Genomic DNA, 18538 nt, shown 5'->3' with positions numbered 1-18538 from the left:
TTAGTTCGCCAGACACGCGTTTCCTCTACATAGGACTCATCAGTGACGCTCATATCATAAAACTATTCAAAGGGGAAAAACATGTTTATCATGTTTATCTAAAGTTTTCATAGGCATTGATTTTATTTATGAGTTGGACAGGAACATAGATATACAACGGGATTGCATCTTTTGCATTAAGTGGGGTGGGTTGGCAATAGGCCAAATAAAAATATATGTGTGGTTCTAGTTACATACTTTTGAAAAATAGGGTCGGTAGGTCAGCAAATTTTATTTATTTTTTTCTAAATTTTATTTAGGATTGTCAAAATCAGGAAAAAAATCGTGTTTACCAAAATTGTTTTCAGTATTACACACGTCAATACTGGAAGTCGGCCAATTTAAAAGTGTTTGGTTGCAAAATAAAGACAGTCGTTTACGTTTTTCATTAATTTTGTTGCAATTTGACAACAAATTGTTATGAATTCTTGCATTTTACCAATAACAGATACTTCTTATGGAAATTCAAATGACAGAAATCTACGAATTTTATATTATTTTAATTCACAATCCTCAAAATAAGATCGTTTGAAATTTATTTTTCAGAAATGAAAAAAAAAGTTCTAGGGTCGGGGGGTTTAAACTAGGGAGGGTCGGGTTACTGGAACCACACATATATTTGTATTTGGCCTTACCAAATTCATCAGGATTTATCTATTTTTCACAAGTGGGGCAAACCTTATTTCAGAGGAATTTTTGCCCTTCATACTTTATCCAACCTGCATGTATTTTCAATGGGATTTTACCCTTTTTCCTAAGATGGGTGATTTTTCACAAAGCGGGGTGCTTACAATGTAAGTTTGGCAATATATGCCAGTGGGGCAATTTGTTTCTTCATAATATTAGTTTCTAGTGGAAAAAGCATTCTGGAATATTATTTCCACTGGAATTAAAATTACAGTATATATGTTCCTAACAGAATAAATGGTATAGATTATTTGTTCCAACAAGAATTCTCCATGATTCACACTAATGATGTTCCTAGTTTACAGGGATCAGACAAGAAGTCTTTTTATATTTCCAGCTGAAAATCATTGCAAACACATGTACAAGGTATATTTCTTTATTCAATACCCAGATGAAAGTGTAAATATGGTGCTTCCTTGAGTTGTAAACCGTGTCAAAATCAGAATTTTTTTTTAATTGAATTTTAAATGAGGGAACATTTTTTTGCCAGACTAGTACACTTTTTATACGACCTAAAATGTTGTTTTATAATGAACAAAAAACACTTCAAATGGACAGCACTTAGTGTAAGGAATATGTTTAACCTTGTTACTAAATTACGATTTTGGGAAAATAAGTTGAATATGTTTATTTAATCTATTAATTTATTTTTATGCTGAAAATTTGCAAATTTTAATTGTTTCTGACAACAAAATTAACAAAAATAAAAAACAGGGGATGACACTAACTTTTGTAGGCACTAGCCCTGTGTCAGGTAGCCCGATGAGTGGGCCGTAGGCCCGCGAACTTGCTAGGGGGGCCTAGGGGCATGCCCCCCCCCCGAAAAATTTTGAAATTTAGATGCAAAATCCTGCATTCTGAGGCCTTTTAACCCTTTCACCGATTGCTGCCCAGACAGAAGCTACTCTGAGACGATGGCTTCCCTGGCTACTTTTACTCAAGTGGGAGATCTTCATAATAAATGTCCATAAAAACTTGTTTGTAGTTATTTGTGTATTTATTTCATTCACTAACACAATGTTCACAGTTTTGTTTATGTTTTGATAATTTTTTCTTCATAAAATATTCAAATTTTCAAATTTTCGGCATTATTTATGTGAAATTCTCAAAATTCTGCTTTTTGACCCCAAATTGTAATTTTTTAACCCAAAACGGCAAAATTTTGAAAACATTTATGAGGCTGTACAAATTCCTCACACTGAACAATGTCCATTCTAAGTGTTTTGTACTTAAAACGACATTTTATGTCAAAAAAGTATACTAGTTTGGCTTCAATTCTTCCATATTCTTTCAAAAAAAATGTTCCCTCATTTCAAATTCTCGTAAATTCCGTAAATTTCCTTCGATTTTGACAAGGTTTTCAACAAACGGAAGCGCCATGTTTACACTTTCATCCGGGTATTCATCAAAGAAAGATATCTCATGTTTGCACTGTTTTGAGCGGGAAATATAAAAGATGTTTTCTGATCCCGGTAAAAGGGGACTCATCGTCAGCTGTCTGAAGCGTGAATCCCTGTAAACCGGGACTCATCAGCGCTAAAATGTCTGATTTTTTTTTTGCTCAAATGTCCTTTCAATGCGCTAAAATGACAAGCTACACCGAGACAATGGCTTCCCTGGCTATTGTGACACAAGTGGCAGATCTTCATATTAAAAATCAATTTAAAAAAATCCTGGTGAGAACACGGCACTGAAGACACTTATAAATGTCATTTGATGGCTTTGAATAAACTAAGGCTTTACAGCTTTTACATTAATGCTAGCAAGACAAATCTTTGTTTGGCTTGCTTGCTTTGTTTGTATCAATGTTTGCTCAAGCATGGCAATTAAGATAGGCGGGGTTTCAGCTTGTATACATCATACTTAAATTTTATTGGACGTTATGTTTGAGGTTAAGGACACTAAATTTTAAAACATCACATGACAAATATTCTCATATGTTTCCTTACCTGTAAATATACAATACAGTCAGGATTCTACTTCGTCAAAATTATCTCCCCATTACGGCAGTTCATTTTCACAATCGTAGAAATGGAAACCAAATTTTTTTCGAACATATGCATTTTCATCATCCAACTTGAAGATTGTCGTCAAATACTTTTAGTAAAATAGCTATTCGAACACACACCTACTCTGATTTTGTGATTCATTGGATAGGTATTTCACTTGACCCCTACTTTCATCTTTTAGTATTGTGATTTTTTTATGTTATAAAGTCAACCTGTAGCTTTGCTATATAAAAATGATAGAATCTGAAGCGAGACGATGTATCAAATACTCTTCCTTTGTACGTTTTCAAGACAAAATATTTATCTCAAGCACACCCTAACATAAAAAAAGGTGCACTCGATTTTCTCTTTTCGATACAATTGTTACCCATTTATTGGAATTTTTTCTTGAGTTACATAAATGAAAGGGCAGACACGGAAACAACTGAACTAATAGATTGATATTTTATAAAAAAAAAAAAATATTAAGTTTATATTTTTCTTTCATTGACCAATTATTGTATTTTTACAGGTGAGGAAACATGTGAGAATATTTGTCATGTGATGTTTTAAAATTAAGTGTCCTAAACCTCAAACGTAACGTCCAATAAAATTTAAGTATGATGTATACAAGCTGAAGCTCCGCCTATCTTAATTGCCATGCTTGAGCAAACATTGATACACACAAAGCAAGCAAGCCAAACAAAGATTTGTCTTGCTAGCAATAATGTAAAAGCTGTAAATAAACTGAAGGATTCAGGCTCCTTTGGGCGCAGGTTCATTTGATTCATTATTGATTAACCTTTTCTTTATATTTTATCTTTTCAGTTGTTTTATTATTGTATGCAATGCAGCTTTATTCATGGAAAAACCCATCACCTGATCATTGGCAAGATTTTGGTCCGTCACGATGAGTGTTGTACTCAGAGTTGGAGCAGTTAATCCAGATTATTATGCTGGCTGCACTGAGTGAGTAATGGAGTCTTTCTTGTAAATATTCACAAATAAAAATTTATTTAGATTACTATTCTAGAAATAAAGTTTTAATATCATATCCCTTACCAAATTTGTATTCAAAGATTTATTTGTCCCATACCTACAAGGTTGAAGGTGACTTAAGGTTTGCACTTCTATCTGTCTGTCAATCTGACAAATTGTTTTCGACACTTTTTTTTGTCTTTCTTGAATATATTGATTTAATAATTGGTATATAGTTTTATCATGACAAGTTACATTTCAAATTTGAATTTTGTTCCCGGACTGATAATTTTGTGCAGAGAAATTCACTTAGATAATCAGTTTTCCACACTTTTTTTTTTGTCTTTCTTGAAGATATTGATTTGAAAATTGGTATATTGTTTAATCATGACAAGTTACAGATAATACTATAATTTTGTTCTGGTCTGATGATTATGTGCAGAGTTATGGTCCTTGGATTTAGGAATTTTACCTAAAAAATCAGTTTTCCACACTTTTATACAACCACAAACATGCAAGAATTTATAGGGGCAAAAAAAGAGGCCATTAACAAGTATTTTCTAGTTTCCAGACAATAACTTGTGGTTAAGTGTTATGGATTTCTCTAGAATTGTGCTACAAGGTTCCATACTAAGACAGAGTTCGCGAAAATGGTCGGTCCTATTGGTCAAAAAGAGGCTCGGACCAGTATTTTGAAAGCTAGTGCCGGTCCAATGACCGATGTAAAAACGGCCGTTGCAGTGCCTTTTTTGTTGGTAATTAGTTGTACCACAACTAATTCAAATATGTGTTAACATCGGTCTTCAGATGTACCTGCTACGAATTACTGGTACTGGTTTCCTGTTATGAACAAACTGAAACCTATGGAAACCAAAGTGCCGATCTACACGTAGCCTGCTAAATTTGCTCATGGCAAACAATCGGCGATTGAAATCTTAGATGGAGATAACAAATACTGAGAAAATGATTCCGATGAGGAAAGGATAGAGAAAATGACTTTAATTAAGAACAATTAGAAGATCAGAACTGGTCTTTCATTTTTAATTTGTCCGTGGCTGTGAAAAATAAAACTAATAATAATAAAGTTACTTTTGGATAAAATATGTTGTTATTTTTATTTTAGGATCAAATTGACAGATTTTTTAGGACTGGCTAAAATTTTGTAGGACTGACAAATAATCTTTCTTTGTCGGTCCGATCACCGATAGGTCAAACAAAGTTTGTGCGAACTCTGCTAAGAAAGTATAAAAAATAAAAAGAAAGGAAGGGTTTGATGGAGTTTGGGGGTAGTTGCTTGAATGTAGCTGTAAGGTTACTTGTTTTGTTAAACATGATATATCATATACTTATATAAACTTTACAGTGCTGACTCCTATGATGATGGAAGTGCAGCAGAAGATTACAGTAGACCTTCCTCCCAGTCTTTTCCAGGCTGTTTTGGACTTCCCTACCAGGTAAGACTATAGTACATGTAGCTGTCAATCATATCTGTATGCGTACATAAGCGTTTATTGGGCGTTCCAAGTAACGTATGTTGGCGTTTGTCTAATGTAGATGAAATGCATGCTACGCAGGAAAATAGTCTCTTTGAACGTATTTGAGACTCGTCCCGGTTGTATCTTGGACATTAACCTGCGCTTTCTGTGTGTCTGGGACGTTTAATTATGGGGTACTATTCAGGGTTTGCAAAAACCCGGGTTTTATGAGTATTGCCCAGCCCAGTGGGAAATACTGGGAAAACCCGGGTTTTACTGGGTTTTACTGGGTAATACTGGGCAATACTGGGTAATATACGTTTCTGGCCTGAATTTCAAAGAAGATTCAGTAATCAAACACCAATGCAATACATTTAAGATATATGTAAACCTATTTTTATTTATAAATAAGTTTACTTTTTTGAGAGTCTTATGATACATACATGTACAAAAGTACAAGAGTATACATCTGAGAAAGAATTATTCTAACAACTCTGATAAAAAAAAAAAATTTATACAAATGTACAAAACTAATTAATAAGTTATTATTCAGATTAGAACACAGATATGTTTATATAACAATAATCAGTCTTTTCATTTCTATAAGAGTTAATGACAAGACCCTGTAGGGTGTTTATTTAGCAACCATGATTGTGTATACATGTATAGCAATTTACTTTACAATTCACTTAAACACTGCAATAAAGTGTTAAGATTATTAAAACAATGCTTGGAAATTAATGAGGAATCCTAAATTGTGCAAATATTGTATTTTGCCTACATAAAATTTATGCGGAGAAGAGAATGAAATTGAATTTTTGATGACTCTCAATGGTTATCTGTATAAAATGTATATATTTAGCTACAATACTATGAAACTACAAGTCTTTACTATTTTGTGTTGAAATAAGCTTAAAAAATCATATTGCCCAGTATTACCCAGTATTCCCCGTTTCAGGGAGTATTGCCCAGCCCGGGAAAACCCGGGCGGGTAATACTTTGCCAACCCTGGACTACTATTACATTTTAGTTAAAGTGTAAAGATAAACTTATCTAGCGTTTTCAACATGCTTGTAGCGTACAGGTATATGCTTGACAAACAATTGAGCTGGATGAAAATTTTTATGCTGCATAAAAATTTCCTGGAGTTATAGCATTCACCAAGCGTATACCTTTGCATTTCAACGTACTTCAAACTTATGCAACGCACGTTTAACAGTTGCTTAGCGTTCATCTGGTGTGCAACTAACATATACAGACTGTCAATTTTCTCTATACATCTGGTGCACCCCGGTCTATACGCCAAAGTTTTTCCTTGTGGATATCTGATTTATTTATTCGACCGCAAGTCATATAATGGTATCATGTCTGCGTCGTCTGAAGACACATTTAGTTTCCGCGCAATAACTTTAGATTTAATGAATGGATCTCTATAAATTATTACCAGAAGGTTCAATACCACTAAAGGAAAGTTGGGATTGTTTTTGGGGGTTTTGGTCCCAATAGTTTAGGAATTAGGGGCCAAAAAGGGGGCCCAAAATAAGCATTTTTGTAGTTTTCAACAGTAACTTCTGTTTAAGTGTATGAATCTCTCTGAAATTATACCACAAGTTTCCATACCATTAAGGGATGATTAGTAATGACTTTGGGGGTTATGGTTCAAAATGTTTTGGAATTAAGGGCAAAAAAAGGGGGAATACTAGGTGTTTCTGGTCAATGCAAGTTAAGACAATTTTAAGCAGTGTAAGGGAGGTAATTCAAAAACAGTTAACATACAATGTTTGGTATGTTTGGGTTAACTTCCCTTACACTACTTGTAAATAATGTATAAAGAAATGTCAGGCTTTGGACTTATTGCAAAAAAGGGGGATGGTAGAGGTTTCCAAATTTTTTTCCAAATTTCTCAAATTCCAAATTTTTTGAAAAGTTTGAAGAAGAAATCTATAATTACACTATTTTGCATAATAGTTTTGTAAGATCTTGACATTTGTTTTGTGTCAGAAACTCATATTATGTCAAGAATTTGATCACAATCCAAATTCAGAGCTGTATCAAGCTTGAATGTTGTGTCCATACGTGCCCCAACACTTTTATTAAAATTTGATGGGTGGTGGTTATTTAGGAAAAGATTGCTTGAACATTAAATATCCGATTTAAAATGTATGCAAGGTGGGGTCAAATAAAAAGTGCCTTCCTTCCCTCCCCATACATTTATTTTTGTCGAGCCTGCAACTTTTGTTGCAGAAAGCTCGACATAGGGATAGTGATCCGGCGGCTGCGGCGTTAGCTAACTTAAGGATGCTTCATACTTTGTATATAGATGCCTCATATTACGAAATTTCTGTCAGTCACATGTCCAATATCCTTGACCTCATTTTCATGGTTCAGTGACTACTTTGTGTATGGAAGGACTGGAAGGTGTACATGTCCAACTGGCAGGTGTCATCTGACCTTGACCTCATTTGCATGGTTCAGTGGTTATAGTTAAGTTTTTGTGTTTTGGTCTGTTTTTCTTCTACTATATGCAATAGGTCTACTATATTTGTTGTATGGAATGATTGTAAGGTGTACATGTCTAGCTGACAGGTGTCATCTGACCTTGAACTCAATTTCATGGTTCAGTGGTTATAGTTAAGTTTTTGAGTTTTGGTCTATTTTTCTAATACTTTATGCATTAGGTCAACTATATTTGGTGTATGGAAATATATTATGATCTATATGTCAGTCCCGCAGGTTTTATTTGACCATGACCTCAATTGCACGGTTCATTGCACAGTGTTAAGTTTCTGTGTTTTGGTCTATTTTTCTTAAACTATAAGTAATGGGTTAACTATATTTGTTGTATGGAAGCTTTGTTAGCTTTACATGTCTGCCTGGAATGGTTCATCTGACCTTGACCTCATTTTCATGGTTCATTGGTCTTTGTTTAGCTATCTTGGTTAATGTTAAGTTTATGTGACAGTTGTAATCAAGCTTTATACTTAGGACTATCAACATAATATCAATGATTAGTAAAGAAGGCGAGACATTTCAGTGTGTGCACTCTTGTCTTAATTTATAAGCAATAAGTCAACTATATTTGTTATATTGAAGAATTGTTAGCCGCACATGTCTGCCTGGCATGGTTCATCTGTCCTCGACCTCATTTTCATGGTTCATTGATCAATGTTTTGTTTTTTGGTTAATGTTGAGTTTATGTGACAGTTGTTATAAAGGTCTATCAACATAATATCAATGATAAGTAAAGAAGGCGAGACATTTCAGCATGTGCACTCTTGTTGGAGCAGCCCTTAGGCAGGTTACACTGTAGTTTTTTTCAGCAAAGTGTTATGAAACTTTAATATGCACAATGCTAAATACCACAATGTTGGGTAGCAATTCTGTCACTTTTCCGTTCTTGAGTTATGTCCTAGTATTCTACCAGGAAAGAAAAACATGTGTCAGATGAACATCTGGGATGATCAAATGTATTTGAGAGCTGCAGAATTTTTATTGTAAAAATGCAACTATTGCAATGTATAAATTCATCTGAATCCTATTGTTACTAAGTGCTTCCCTAAGTAGAAAGAGTGAACATTCTGTTGTTGTTACTTTTACATTTAACATAAATTATAGCCAACTTAAAATCCATTTGAAATTTTTGATCATCTGCCAACCAGGATATAATTGAGAAAACAATTCAGTAACAAGTCATAGGTAATTTGTATAATGTAAAAGTAAAATTACTCTTGGATAAACAATGTTGGAGCTGAATATCAAAGTATCTGCCATAGCATGTATTTAAGTGAATACTGAACATTGTTTTCTTTTTTTGTAAGTTATGGATAAGTCTCATGTGTACTGATGGTAGTGTCGTGTAGGTGTATGGAGTGACTTGTGTTTTAACTGGTTTGGTTATACCCTAAAGGATAGAGCATTCGATACCATGTGATATGTTTTCACATTTATTGCTCATCAACTTCCTGTTTAACAAATTCTTGTATTTCTTACACTACTGGTCATGTATGAAATTTTTGTTGAATTTTTCTCAAAAATCAAGAATCAGAGCTTCCGAAAAGCCTCATGTGATGCATTTTCCAATTTTATTGCTTTTTCTACTTCCTGTTTACAGAATGCTTATATATTCCAGCACATGATCATTAATCAGTAGTATTTGTTTTCCTTGCATCAAAATTACCTTGTGCATCAAGATCAGTTGTACAGTTTAATACAAAGTTCCATTACAGAGCAAATATATATTGAATATTATTCACCTAACTGAAACTGTTGTATTTTTTTGTAGGATCACAATTATGGAGCACCACCACCACCTTCCCCTCCACCACGGGTTCCATCACCTGTTTCCTTTATAGATAGGAGTAATGGACATATTGAAGTAGAAGAGATATCGGTGACAAGTGTAGGTCAACAGGCCAGTGTTGATGTGACCAGCAGTGATGCTGTTGATGATAGTATTACTAGATGTATTTGTGACTTCACTCATGATGATGGATACATGATATGTTGTGACAAGTGCAGGTAAATAAATATTAAATGATTGTATAGGTGTAAGTAGGATGGCAGTCAGGTCAGAATTTATCTGACAAGCAGAAATGTTATTACCAAGAGGTCAGTCGTGATATTGGTTGCAGGAACTATTATGACAATAGCAGTTGAAACAAAATGCTGGTGACACTTACATGAAAAAAAGGGATATAAGTAACATGAAAAAAGATCAATTAAAATTCTGCTTGTACACTTATTTGACCAATTTAATGTATATAGTTAGCATCACGAAAGATGTAAAAAAAAAATTCAGTGTCTTTTGTTGTATAATTATTCGTTTCTTTGTAGTGTATGGCAGCATATTGACTGTATGGCTGTGGACAGGACAAATATTCCTGAATCCTACTTCTGTGAAATTTGTGAACCTAGAACTCTGGACAGAGACAGAGCAAGACAAATTCAGCTGCGAAAAAGGGAATTTATCCTTGCAGGTAGTTATTAGTTTGACAGTTTTACTGAGATTTGCTGGGCAAACACAAATTTGTCCAGTAAAGATAACGATTTTGGGAAACTTAAAATTAGGTAAACCCATATCAGAACCCTCTAATTAAAATGTTATAGTCCATAGTAGATCAATAGATTTCCTGTTTGGTACACTTTTGGACTTTTAAGTTCTTAGTCATTTATCTGATATATATGTATATCTGTAACATCTGAAATAGTTCATCCCATCCTTTCAAAGATTTATATCTTAACAAATGATGACAGTCCAAATCTTCATTATTAGGCCATAACTTTTTGAAAGCGGCATTAGCTGTCAAATTGATGCTCACAGATTTGACTCAAATTCTCATAGTTGATTTATAATATACTAAAATGTATATCTTAATTATAGATATTATAGATAGTATAAAATAAACAATTAATTGTAAATGGAAAATTGTATTTGTAGATTATTTATCCCAAGTGCCAACTTAAGTCAAAGACTTTTACTTTTACCTCAACATTTCTATTTATAGCTGATTCTAGCACAGATACAGATCCAGATGAACCTGTTAACAGGAGAATGTCTCAAGATATGGGTAAAAAGGGAAAACCCAAGAAAAGAACAAAAATTCTAAAAAGTAAGGATGACAAGGTCAGAAGAACAAAGAAAGACAAGAAAGATATCAAAAAGGAAAAAGAAAACAAAGATTTAAGCAGGAGATTGAGGGTAATATTAATACAGAATTGTTTGCATTTTTTACGACATTTTTGTCCATATTTAGAATATTATTTTTTTTTAGGCTGGAACTATAGTTCAAATTCTTTCCTAAGGAATCTCCCTTAACAACAAAGATGTAGCTGTGTTAGCCATGAAATCTATACACATTGAAATGTACTTTCCAAATTCATATGTCAATGTCAATATGCATAAATAACCTTTAAAAATTTAGGTCATATCTTGAGAGCAGTTTATTCAAGTATTCACGCAAATAGTTTTGTCCATTTTGTTTATAGGTTAGAGTTCTTATGTTTAAACATAAAAATATCCACCACAAAAAATCATTAACCTTTTTATGCCCCACCTACGATAGTAGAGGGGCATTATGTTTTCTGGTCTGTGCCTCCGTTCGTCCGTCCGCTTCAGGTTAAAGTTTTTGGTCAAGGTAGTTTTTGAAGAAGTTGAAGTCCAATCAACTTGAAACTTAGTACACTTGTTCCCCATGATACGATCTTTCTAATTTTAATGCCAAATTATAGTTTTGACCCCAATTTCATGGTCCACTGAACATAGAAAATGATAGTGTGAAGTTCAGGTTAAAGTTTTTGATGAAGCTAAAGTTACATCAACTGGAAACTTAGTACACATGTTCCCTATGATATGATCTTTCTAATTTTAATTCCAAATTAAAGTTTTGACCCCAATTTCACAGTCCACTGATAGTGCGAGTGGGGCATTCATGTACTATGGACACATTCTTGTTTAAATAAATCTTTATTTTGTAATTATACCCCCGCTTTAAAAAAGGGGGGGTATACTGTTTTACCTCTGTCTGTCCGTCCGTCCGTCAGTCCATCCGTCCGTCAGTCAGTCCGTCCCATGAAACTTTCGTCACATTTTTCTCAGGAACTACACATCCACCCTTTCTGTAATTTGGTATCAACATTTATATATGTCAGCCATACCGTGTGATGCGTTTTCAGATTCATCACTTGACAACTTCCTGTTTACCGAACACTTGTATGATTTTACACATGATAGCCAAGTTGAAAATTTTCGTCACATTTTTCTCAGGAACTACAATACAAGGATTTCTGAAATTTGGTTTCAGGATTTATATAAGTCAGCTATACCGTGTGATGCGTTTTCAGATTCATCACTCAACAACTTCCTGTTTACCGAACACTATTAATATTATCTACTTGCGGCGGGGGTATCATCAGTGAGCAGTAGCTCGCAGTTTCACTTGTTTCTTCTGGTTGAAAAATTTCAACTTCAAAATGTCTTGTTTTCTTTTCAAATTTATTAATCATATTTTTATTTTATTTAGATATCTTTGAAGGAAAGGGACTCAACATCCAAAAAGAACTTAAAAAATAAGGTAAATTTGAAAAATCTGTATGAGTATTCATTTAAATCTGAAAAACAATATAACAGTTAATTGATACAATAATTGTATGCCCAAGGGTATATTCATAAATGTTTTTTCTATTGACCATTTTAGTTCCTTGTAAATATCTCATTTTATTTTTGCAACAATTTCAATATGTTCATTAAGAGCGAAATTTTTTAGGAAGCAGGCAAACCAATATGTGTTTGCTCTCAAAACTGTCTGTCTTCTGCTGTAAAAAAATTATATAATTATAATATTTTACAAATACATCATTGCTCTTTGCTGTTTTGTAGATGGGGAAGAAGTCTGGATTTTTATCGTTGATCACAAATGATAATGCTCAGCAGGATCCCTGGGATAGCTCTTACAGGTATTTAACAGTTTTCAAGAAAAATAACTTAATCAATTTTGCAACTTTATAACTCTTTGCTTCTTTAAATATAGACTATTAAGATTATAGTTTTGAAAACGAATAAGTTGTATGTCTGTCAAATTTTTGTGTTAAAAAGGACCAATTTTGGAAATATTTTGCATCATTTGAACATCACTGTTGTGGAACTTGTAATTGGCTCACAAGGGATTTATAAGGAAGGGAGAATAAGTCTTGTCATCTTTAAGAGTGAATTTGGTTTATTCATAACTTAGTCTAGAATATAACTATTTCTGAAGACTTTTATGAGAAGCATAGAATTTTTTTACCATATATTCATTTTAAAGAAATTTGTTTTAATAATTTCAGTCCATGGGTTGATAAATATGAAGAGGCAAAGGAGAATCAGTATAGTGCAGATATGCAGGCAATTCTAGGACTCAAGAAACTGAATGGATCTCTCACTTGTGTAAGTAAAACCATTCTAGTGTCTCTAGTGAGGGTGTGATGACTGTCTGGGTTACAAAATTGTAATCCCAGTATCTATGATTAGTTAAATACGCTACTCTTTAAAGTATGGGCTATATTACAATCACTTTGTCTGTCCTTATTGTCACATTTTGATATGTTTTGTCATTTGATTTTGCCATGTGATTATGGACTGTACGATTGGATTTTCCTGAGTTCAGTATTTTTGTGATTTTACTTCTTAGAAACAACTGAAAAGTATATTTGGCCAGCAATTTGACAGGAAGCAAGCAATGAGTTGTAATGCATGAGCGCTTTTGGTTTCTGTCAGATACTTCCTTCATGTTTTGTTGAATCTTTTAACAATGATTTTAAAAAAATCACAACTTTCTCAGTAATTTGTGAAAAGAATTATTCATATTTAATCAGCAGCCCAACAGTAACCAGATGTATAGTGTATGCACAGATATCTCGCACACCTACTTCCTCATATCTGATACTTTGAATTACAAATAGAAAAATGCTTAGCACAATACATGCATTCTGGTAGAATTCTTGTATGAAAATCAAATTGGTTAATAAATATTCTTTAAAGGAAAATTGTCACATTTACCTGCTAGTACTTAGCTGAACAAAAATTGTTTAATTGGTATACTATGTGATATCTTTGGTGGGAAAATGTTTGCTAATCTTTCTTGAATGTATGTTCTTCTTTCAGTCTGGTAATTATAACTACAAAAGAAATGGAAGACTTCTTGTTCAGTTGTGTCATGTTACAGAGGTAAACAAAAATAGAAAGGTAAGGCATTATTGTGTTTAGAAACTGTAGTTCATTGTTATCATGGACCTTTACAATTCCAGAGATTTAAATTTGCTATGTGCATCACAGAAAGTTATGTTTTAGATATTAATAGAAAGCATTATATTACTATGTGTCTTGAAATGAAATATTGAATTTAAAATTGAAATATTGCATTCAAAGAGTAAACAATTTGTCCATTGAGTTCTCAAGGCCCATCTTATTTTAATCATTTATCTCTGATGTTTATGGAATTAATAAATTTTAATGTGGGAAAAATTACACATGTAAAAAAGTCTATTTACCTAAACAAAGAAAAACACTTTAATTTTGTGTAGATAAAACTGGTATGTATAAAACACTCAGAATTTCCTTTTATTTGTGATATATAAGTAAAGGTCTTTTCCATGTGGAATAGTTAGTTCAAATTTAATTTATTTCTCTGTGCTTGAAGACAGGATGCTAAAAACTTACAGTTTCCTACTATAACTCTTTACTTAGCAAATGAATTTTGTTTTATATTTTACAGGGATTGGAAGCATCTGAGACAATTGGCGAAGGAGAACCAATCATTGAATATACTGGCAATGTTATGTTACGAGAACAATTTGACAAAGCCAATTTTTATAAAAGGTAAATATTACATTTTATTTTCTTGCTTCAAATTAAGCAATACTGAGTTAAAATAGAACATAGGCTCAAAATGTTAGTAATCATCTAATATCTTGAAAACCCTTTCACGCTTGAAATATGAAAGGCAAAGAATAACAAGATCTACTCACTGTTCATTATGTCCAAAACTGATAAAGAAGTTCAGCTAATCCCCCTAAGAAAAAGACATTGAGAGGTCAATATATGAAAATGTGCCTATTCAAAAACTAAAGTAAATCTCCACAAATGTCTACTTCTGAATTTGTGAAACTAATCATCTTAATAATTAGCACAGATAGATTATTTTCCTTGCCAAAAGTCTACTTGCAATTTGTCTCTAACTTGTTCGATGAGGTTGATTACCAGAAACTTGAGCCTTCTTAAAGCCACATCTGCATAGGAAAGGTTGTTACATACTAGTCTTGTTTTCTAAAATTCTATATTTTTCATTATGGTTTTTAGTGGAAGAAGACGTCAAGTCTTCTGAAGACTTAAGGGGCTGACCTTTGGCATTGAGCCTCCGTATGCCGCATTCGTTTCGTGTATTACAATTTCATAACAACTTAAGATTCCTGACACCGATTTTTATACGACCGCAAATTTTGAAAAAATTTTCGTCGTATATTGCTATCACGTTGGCGTCAGCGTCGTCGTCGTCGTCGTCGTCGTCGTCGTCGTCCGGCGTCCGAATACTTTTAGTTTTCGCACTCTAACTTTAGTAAAAGTGAATGGAAATCTATGAAATTTTAACACAAGGTTTATGACCACAAAAGGAAGGTTGGTATTGATTTTGGGAGTTTTGGTCCCAACATTTTAGGAATTAGGGGCCAAAAAGGGCCCAAATAAGCATTTTCTTGGTTTTCGCACTATAACTTTAGTTTAAGTTAATAGAAATCTATGAAATTTTGACACAAGGTTTATGACCACAAAAGAACGGTTGGGATTGATTTTGGGAGTTTTGGTCTCAACAGTTTAGGAATTAGGGGCCAAAAAAGGGCCCAAATAAGCATTATTCTTGGTTTTCGCACAATAACATTAGTATAAGTAAATAGAAATCTATGAAATTTAAACACAAGGTTTATGACCATAAAAGAAAGGTTGGGTTTGATTTTGGGAGTTTTGGTCCCAACATAATAAGGGGCCCAAAGGGTCCAAAATTAAACTTTTGTTTGATTTCATCAAAATTGAATAATTGGGGTTCTTTGATATGCTGAATCTAACTGTCATGACTGTGTATGTAGATTCTTAACTTTTGGTCCCGTTTTCAAATTGGTCTACATTAAGGTCCAAAGGGTCCAAAATTAAACTTAGTTTGATTTTGACAAAAAATGAATCAGTTAGGTTCTTTGATATGCTGAATCTAAAAATGTACTTAGATTCTTGATTATTGGCCCAGTTTTCAAGTTGGTCCAAATCGGGGTCCAAAATTAAACTTTGTTTGATTTCATCAAAAATTGAATAAATGGGGTTCTTTGATATACCAAATCTAAATGTGTATGTAGATTCTTCATTTTTGGTCCTGTTTTCAAATTGGTCTACACTAAAGTCCAAAGGGTCCAAAATTAAACTTAGTCTGATTTTAACAAAAATTGAAATCTTGAAGTTCTTTGATATGCTGAATCCAAAAATGTACTTAGATTTTTATTATGGGCCCAGTTTTCAAGTTGGTCCAAATCAGGATCTAAAATTATTATATTAAGTATTGTGCAATAGCAAGTCTTTTCAATTGCACAGTATTGCGCAATGGCAAGAAATATCTAATTGCACAATATTGTGAAATAGCAAATTTTTTTTTTAATTAGAGTTATCTTTCTTTGTCCAGAATAGTAAGCAAGAAATATCTAATTGCAAAATATTGTGCAATAGCAAGATTTTTTTTTAATTGGAGTTATCTTTCTTTGTCCAGAATCAACTTAAATCTTTGTTATATACAATATACAATGTATATTCACTTTTTACTACCAACTGATAAATTAAAATAATCTTTACCATTCAGTGATAACAAGCAGTTTTTTTACATCTTAATATTTTATGATGTATTTAAATGAGTAGTTATTGTTGCAAACTCCATTAGAAATTTTAATTGAGATTAGTTTTGGAATAAGGGAAAGGGGGATGTGATTAAAAAAATTGGGTTCAATTTTTCTCATTTGAAATTTCATAAATAAAAAAGAAAATTTCTTCAAACATTTTTTTGAGAGGATTAATATTCAACAGCATAGTGAATTGCTCTAAGAGAAACAAAAATTTTAAGTTCATTAGAACACATTCATTCTGTGTCAGAAACCTATGCTGTGTCAACTATTTAATCACAATCCAAATTTAGAGCTGAATCCAGCTTGAATGTTGTGTCCATACTTGCCCTAACCGTTCAGGGTTCAACCTCTGCGGTCGTATAAAGCTACGCCCTGCGGAGCATCTGGTTACACATGATTAGGCATCTGAATCATTTAATTTGTAAATTAGGATTGAAAAACAATCACTATCGTAAATATGACCCTTTTATTAATGTAAATTATCAGATTTCATCTCATCCACATGAACGTTATTTGTTTTCTTGTCACAGGATGTTTTAACTGTAGATATTTGTATTACGCATGCGTGAATTTGGTATCGGGACAACTCGCCCTGTTTACAAGTTCGCCCTTGAAGTTACGAATTTGCAATCCTGCAGACAAGAAGATTTTGTTTTTTTGTAAATAAAAAGGATATATTTCTTATTAAATTGTTGTCTTAATTCATTGTTTTCCTTTGTCATGTGAATTAGATGCCCTTCTACTCCAAATGGTTTGAATCTATTTATAAAATTATTCAAGACTCAGTTGACAAGAGCAATACGTTGCTGTTTGGAGAATGTGATTAAAATCTAAGCTCATAGAAAAAGAAATATAATTGAAACTCAATGTACCTCCTTCTGAAGAATGTATTGCAATATAAATATAAATTCCTTTTGACAAGAGAAATCTGACTTTTGTCAGAAATATTTTTTTCACATGTGCAAAGGTAATCACGTGTGTCGGCCATATTGGTTTGTTTACAACTATGTGAAGAACCATGACCTAAACATAAATAGTCTCTGAAAGCGTAAACTTCAAGCAATACTATTTTATCAATCATGAATATTTTCATAAATTTAAATTTGATTATTTAAAGAAATAAAATTATAACAATTACGATTTTTGATAAGAGATTATACACAGACATGCTTTAATCTATTTATAGCCAAATTAGTTTACCTGTGTGAAAATGTAAATAATTTGTTTACTAAACAAGTAAAGACAAACTATGGATGGAAGATAATAATTTACATAAATACTTCAGGACATTTAATTGATTTTAATAAATATAGGATTTAAAAACTGCAAGTGGAAACAAATTTATTCATTAGCTACATAATCAGCTGATAATTTTATTTCACAAACATCGTGGTGATGTTATTGATAAAAATCACTCCATCAATCCTCCAGCCCTTTCACATATTAAGCAATAGATCTACTTATTATTGTAGAATATTTAATGAATATACATTCATCGTCTTATTGAATATATCGGGTAATCAGATATTTTTAGCTGACAATCTGGGTATCCCATTGGCCGGAGTCTACTGTACTACCAAAAACATGATAAAGATAGTAAATAGTATTTTTCACTAATTTATTGACAATTTATTGACATAATACTGGTTGTAACATATTTTATTTTTGTATTTAGGTTGGGACCCCCCACCCCACCCCACCCCAATTATGAGTGGTGTCCCTTAAATGAGGGACTGTCCCTAAAATAAGGGGTCATTTTACTGTTGAAAAAAAATAAAGTACATTTTGAAGATTTTTATTAAACTCAAAAGTGGGAAAATTCATATTTGGAACAACTTTTCTAAATGAGGGGTCAAATTATTAAAAAAGATATAAGTTTAGAAACAACAGAAAATTCTTTTGACATGTTTTGACTATTCAGTACTTAATAGATGCATAGTTCTTGGGGAAAAGTTTCATCAAATA

At 32.7% G+C, this 18538-nt stretch overlaps 1 protein-coding gene across 2 annotated transcripts in view; it reads left to right on the top strand.

Moving 5' to 3' along the window:
* The window catches only part of LOC139515669 (inactive histone-lysine N-methyltransferase 2E-like), a 38482-nt gene that overhangs the window by 1682 nt on the left and 18262 nt on the right, over positions 1–18538 (top strand). For both annotated transcript variants that reach the window (XM_071305321.1, XM_071305313.1), the window contains exons 2-11: positions 3543–3683; positions 5056–5146; positions 9450–9685; positions 10001–10143; positions 10672–10865; positions 12187–12237; positions 12543–12619; positions 12989–13088; positions 13806–13886; positions 14416–14519. In XM_071305321.1, coding sequence (XP_071161422.1) covers positions 3625–3683; positions 5056–5146; positions 9450–9685; positions 10001–10143; positions 10672–10865; positions 12187–12237; positions 12543–12619; positions 12989–13088; positions 13806–13886; positions 14416–14519 — 1136 coding nt within the window. In that variant the 5' untranslated portion in view covers positions 3543–3624. The remainder of the gene's footprint in view (positions 1–3542; positions 3684–5055; positions 5147–9449; positions 9686–10000; positions 10144–10671; positions 10866–12186; positions 12238–12542; positions 12620–12988; positions 13089–13805; positions 13887–14415; positions 14520–18538) is intronic.

Source organism: Mytilus edulis, chromosome 1, assembly GCF_963676685.1.
Source record: "Mytilus edulis chromosome 1, xbMytEdul2.2, whole genome shotgun sequence".
In the NCBI taxonomy this organism is placed as follows: domain Eukaryota; kingdom Metazoa; phylum Mollusca; class Bivalvia; order Mytilida; family Mytilidae; genus Mytilus; species Mytilus edulis.
This window is presented reverse-complemented; position numbering and strand designations above follow the sequence as displayed.